This window comes from Oratosquilla oratoria, chromosome 1 (genome assembly GCF_046742065.1).
Source record: "Oratosquilla oratoria isolate Oo_2021 chromosome 1, ASM4674206v1, whole genome shotgun sequence".
In the NCBI taxonomy this organism is placed as follows: domain Eukaryota; kingdom Metazoa; phylum Arthropoda; class Malacostraca; order Stomatopoda; family Squillidae; genus Oratosquilla; species Oratosquilla oratoria.
In genome coordinates this window covers 29,147,378-29,152,944 of record NC_134777.1, presented here as the reverse complement: position 1 = coordinate 29,152,944, position 5,567 = coordinate 29,147,378, and the positions used below count along the sequence as shown (strand labels likewise).

General features: G+C 38.5%; 1 protein-coding gene across 1 annotated transcript; it reads left to right on the top strand.

Moving 5' to 3' along the window:
• The first annotated feature begins 4,236 nt into the window (after positions 1-4,236).
• LOC143030318 (uncharacterized) lies at positions 4,237-5,071 on the top strand. The gene is made up of 2 exons (XM_076193472.1): positions 4,237-4,289; positions 4,428-5,071. Exon 2 carries the CDS (start codon positions 4,534-4,536, stop codon positions 4,861-4,863), a length of 330 nt encoding a protein of 109 aa, XP_076049587.1. The 5' UTR covers positions 4,237-4,289; positions 4,428-4,533; the 3' UTR covers positions 4,864-5,071.
• The last annotated feature ends 496 nt before the right edge of the window (positions 5,072-5,567 follow it).

Sequence of the window (5,567 nt, the reverse complement as noted above, 5' to 3'; positions counted from 1 at the left end):
TATATAACCGCCTATGTACGACATTCTACATGGTCGCTAGGCATACGCACTGAGCGTAAGCGCTCTTGCCAACTTTATATGCCATAGCATTAAGGTATTTAGTATAACGTTACCCTTAACCGTTTTGAACGCATATTCCTCATTATATGTAATTGTTCTCTTGTCTCTTTATGTCCTTATGTTATACATGTATATGTTTGTCTGTATCGTTCTACCTACAAATTCCACCAGGCAACAGAGTACCAGAAAAGTAGGTAAGAAACGCGTACCCATACTCTGATGCTAGGCCTCCGGCGACGCCGAGAGGCAGATTGTAACTTACCGTGCTTGCGTGTAGATCTACATAATAAACTCCCGAAATAGAACCAGTGTTTTCGTTTAACCACAAATCCGATGCTGTAGGTAATCAGAGTATATTCATCAAAAAGGAGATATGAAGGCTGAATCTCTTCCGGCCCAGGTATCTGGTGCTCCAGCTAGTCTCCAATGTAGGGATGAACCCTCCACTCCTGCGCATACTGGCCCGGAACAACTGCGCCGATCTACATGGGAACACCACAAGCCTCTTCGCTATATAGAGCAATGATTCTTCAAGGGAGGGGAGAACGTAGTGATCTAAGCTTCATTCAACATTGATTTATCTACTTATAACTAATTGTACTTAACAACCTGATTAGAATGGGTATGTTTACTTACATTGTTTTGTTTTTAGCAAGACTGTATTGAATGAAGCCTAAAGAAAGGTTTCGACTCTTGTTTGAGACCACCACAATGTGAATGTTGTATTTCTGTGGGAACTGAAGCAGATCCATGCGCTAGTTTGTAATACTATTGTCAGTTTATAATATGTTCAGAGTGTGCTATTGTGCTGTAACATTTTTCGATGCAAGCATTGATGTGCGGAGGCTGCAGTTCCAAATCTTGGTGTACTATTGGTTTAGTACATCAAAGGTTGGCTTGTGTGTACCATGTGTTACACTCAATTGATGTACATGAGTAATTTATGCGTATTTGTGCATGTGAGACATAGGTATAGGCCTGAGATGGTTTCTATGTCTTCAGCTAGGTGTGAGAGGGCTATGCAAAAAAAAAAAAAAAAAAAAAAAAAGAGGGGAACAGAATGAAAAATTATTGAAAGTAATAGATAGGTGATTCTTGGCCTTATCCAGAGACTAAAAGTGTATTTGTCGCTGAGAAGCATAGCACCCCTTCCCATAAACTCTCCCTCTCATAATGTTTCATGTTTCTACCCCATACAATGCTGTAGGCACAACCACTCCATTATTGATACTACCAAGAGCGACAACTTAAAAAAGGTAAACAACAAAGTACAAGCAATGACTGAAAAAGTCGAAGAGAACTTAGGTGAGGAGGGTATCCAAAAGATTAAGAAATGGAAGGAAAACATTGAAAATAAAGAAATTGTTTTCAAGGAAGTCCACTAACAAATGCAGGAAAATGTAAAAGACACAATTGTCCAAGTAATTAATGAAAAAGCAAATTGGGTCAGAGAAACGGTGGATAGGAAAAAATTATTGTAGTATATGGACTAAAAGAAAAACATGGTCTGGCGAGGTACATGAGAGAAAAAGAAGAAAAAGAGACAGCAATAGTAATCCTAAAAGAAATTCAGGATGGAGCCCAAGATGCAGCGAAAGACGTAGACGATGCATATAGAATTGGCCACTATTCTACGGATAGAAGTCGACCCCTAAAGATAAAACTAAGATCACAAACGGTAGTAGAAGACATATTTAAAAAAAAAGTAGGTAATTTGGCATGGAGTGAAAAGTACAATAATATATGGATAAAAAGAGAAATGTGTATTGAGGAATTAGAAAAAGAGAAGACACTAAGAGATGAAGCAAAAAAAAAAAAAAAAAAAAAACGCGAAGAGAACGGAGACCAAAAGCAAAGAATTCTATTGGAGAATAATCGACATGAGACTGAGGAAATGGTACATCAGAATGGGAGAACCAAAGACAGAAAAAAAAAAAAATGGAGAAAGAAAAAAAATTTGAAAGTGACCTATACCAACATCAACGGATTCATTTCAGGACTGAATGAACTTAATGATTACCTGCTGGAAGAAAAACCAGAAACAGGGAGGAGGAATCATGTTCTTGGCCAAGAAAAACTTGAATGTGAAAAAAAACAAAAACAAAAATTGCGGAGGGCAAAGGTAATGTAGAACTGATCATCATAAAATTCGAAGACAAGGCCATGAAAAGTAGAAAGTTTGTGGTGACTAATGTGCCCCCGAAAACAAACGCTTGGAAAGAGAACGAGCATACGAAAACGCTAGAAGATACAAGGCAATTATTAAATGAGATACTAATGGGCGGGGGTAATCTGGTAATTATGGGGGACTTCAATTGCAAAGAAATTTGTTGGGAGAACATGACAGTGAGAGGAGAAGACTTGTGGGGTAATGTATTACTGGACATGACCATGAAATATACAATGACTCAGTGGGTCAGTGAAAACACCAGATACAGAAATAACGAGGAGCCGTCGAAACTAGATTTAATATTTACAAAAGAACCTGAAATTGTGGATAAAATTCAATACAAGACACCAATTGGAAAGAGTGACCATATACTCATCGAGATTGAACTAAAGGAAGAAATATACACGGAAATAGATGAAAAGCATAGGAAAGGAAGATTGATGTACAACAAAATGGATTTTGGAAAATTAAAGAAATTCCTCCAAAATGCAAACTGGGGAAAATTTTACAAGGATGAGACAAAAGTGGAAGAGAAATGGGATATCTTGATGGATAATTACAACGAAGGGTTGAATAGGCACGTACCAAGACAGAAGCTAGTGAGAGCGTGTACATTAAATGCTGGTTCAACAAAAGATGCAGTGAGGCAAAAGATAGAAGGGACAGAGCTTGGAAAAGATAGAGAAAAAATTAAAAACCTGGAAAATGGCAAGTATATATAAACTATAGAAATGAGTATGTTAAAGTGAAAAGAGAGGAAAAAAAGAACCATGAAAAGGATATTATAGATAAATGCAAAGAGCAACCCAAGCTATTCTATCTATATGTGAATGGTAAACTTAAAAACAAACAGGAAATGGTGAAACTACGCCTAGGGGATATAGAATACACAGAATAATTAGAAATGGCCGAAATCATGAATAGTCACTTCAAATCTGTCTTCACTAGAGAGAAAACACAATATTGGGACGAAGGAAATGAAAGGCGATCTCCCCCCATGAGCGAGATAATTACTTACTTCTTACTTCTGCTCCCAGGTAGGCTTTCAGCCTGTCAGTCGGGCCAGCACACTTCTGCAGATTGTTCTCTCAAAGCTTCCTTCTTCTCTCAAATCCTCTATTTTTCCTAATCCATTTGCCTCTAGGATTTCTTCAACGCCATCTTTCCATCTTTTCTTCAGTCTACCTTCTGGTCTCCAGTTCCATCTTTTCTTTGCAATTCTCTCTTCATCCATTCTCTCCACGTGCCCAAGCCACCTGAGTTGTGCATTTTCTATTTTGCTTCTAGTTGATTTTACTCAAATCATTTCTCTTATTTAATCATTTCTAATTCGATCTCTTTTGGTTTTATTTACTATTGCTCTCAACATTTTCATTTCTGCCGACTGAATTCTGCTCCAGTCTCTTGATGTTAATGTCCAACTTTCAGCAGCATACATTAAAATCGGTACCAAAACTGATTCAAAAATAGTTTTCTTTGCCTCCGTAGGTACATTTATATCTTTTAGGATAGGGTACAAGGCACAGACACCTCTACTGTACTTTGATATTCTTTCAGTTATCTCTTCCCTATTCTTGCATCCATCTTTTGTACATATGCTTCCCAGATACTTAACACAATGTGCTTCTTTAACATTTCAATTTTCAATCATTATTTCTGCAATGTCATAATTTTCTTTTGTGATGGTTAGTATTTCAGTCTTCTGAATATTAATGCTTAGTCCCGCCTCATTAAAGCATCTTCTCCAGTCGTGGGCGTTGCGATAAGTAAAGCGATAATGCGATAAAGCGATAATATAGCTTTAACCGAAAATTTATCGCTTATCGTTTATCGCAAGACCGGAAAAATTATCGCTTTCGAATTTCCCGCGATAAAGTAGAAGACGAAAAACCGTTACGGCGGGAGATTACAGGCTCATTGTTACGCGGCAAACAGATGCGGCCAGGCGCCTGGCGGTCCGCGCTTCTGTTGTCACTGTTTCTTTGAATAGCCCCTCAACTGGACGCATCTGATCTCAGCTCTGTGTTTCATTGTGCTACCAGCGATCCAAAGCTTCTTTGTGTGTTATAACTTATATATACTTAATTCTTATTGTATATTGCTATCTTAATTAAATATCTAATTAATATATATTATTTTTATATATTTTTTGCGTACGAATGTCGCGTGATTTTGTGTTTTAACTTTTCCTTTTCAGGAAATCGTTTAGGTTTTTGCGTTTTATATTGCGTTATTAATTAGTGTCGCGGCGGGCGCGCTTCAGTGTTCGAGAATAGTGAATTTAGTGATTAGTGAGTGTCAAGATGTCAGGCAAGAGGACAGTGGAGGACTTTTTCCGCGTGGAGGCCAGCAGCAGTGATGTGACTCAGGAAAGGGAGCGGAACATTTCCGGGAGTTCGGGATCTGTGGACATTCCCACCATCTCCCGCTCGAGCTCCCTCATGTCCCTGGGCAGTGAGCCAGAGGACAGCCGCCCTGGCAGCCAGGCCAGTGACCAGGGAGACGTTGTGATTGCGGGTGGCTGCAGTATTTCGAGCCAGGAGCTGCAGATCATCAAAGACAAGATGGCCGCTCTGACAAACTATTACAAGTTGTCCCACGTGATCAGCACAGCACAGCTGGGGACGTCCTGAGGCCAAAGAGGGCGTGCCTCAGTGAGGACAACTTTGAGCACCTGGTGTTTCTGAAGGGAAACCTCCACCTCCTCAAGCAGAAGTTCAAGGTGCCAAGGGGGGTGGATGAGGAGATGTTTTAAATTGTTGTATTTGTGTTTGTGATGTTGTGCTGTGATAGTTTTGTTAATTTGTCTTCATTAAATGTTATAAAGTAATAAAATGTTAATTTCGGGTCCTTTAGTCTTTTATTAAGTAAAATATGGTGTTTTAAGTGTAAAAAAAGAGGTTTTTAAATGCATAAGTAGCAAAAATAGAGTATTTTTGGATTCATCGCAGGATTTATCGCTTATCGCTTTAAGGTATCTTGGAAATTTATCGCCTTATCGTTATAGGACTTAGCGGAAAAAATTATCGCTTTATCGCAAAATTTATCACTGCCCACCACTGATCTTTTTCAACAATTTAGAGCTCTTTCTAACTGTAATCTGTCGTTACTCCAGCAGGCAATGTCATCTGCATACACTAGTATATCTCCATCCCCTTCTCCTTGATCTCTTATTCTCTGTTTATACTTTTTGATAATGCTATCCATATATGCTATGAATAATAATGGGGACAAAACAATTCCTTGTTTCACTCCTGTTGTTATATCAAACCTTTCTCATAACCAGTTCTAACAAGACACGAACATGGTTTATATGTACTCTCTATGGCTTTCTGCA

Bases quoted from the DNA above. Each gene is read 5' to 3' on its own strand.
- LOC143030318 (XM_076193472.1), top strand. From the start codon at position 4,534: ATGTCAGGCAAGAGGACAGTGGAGGACTTTTTCCGCGTGGAGGCCAGC.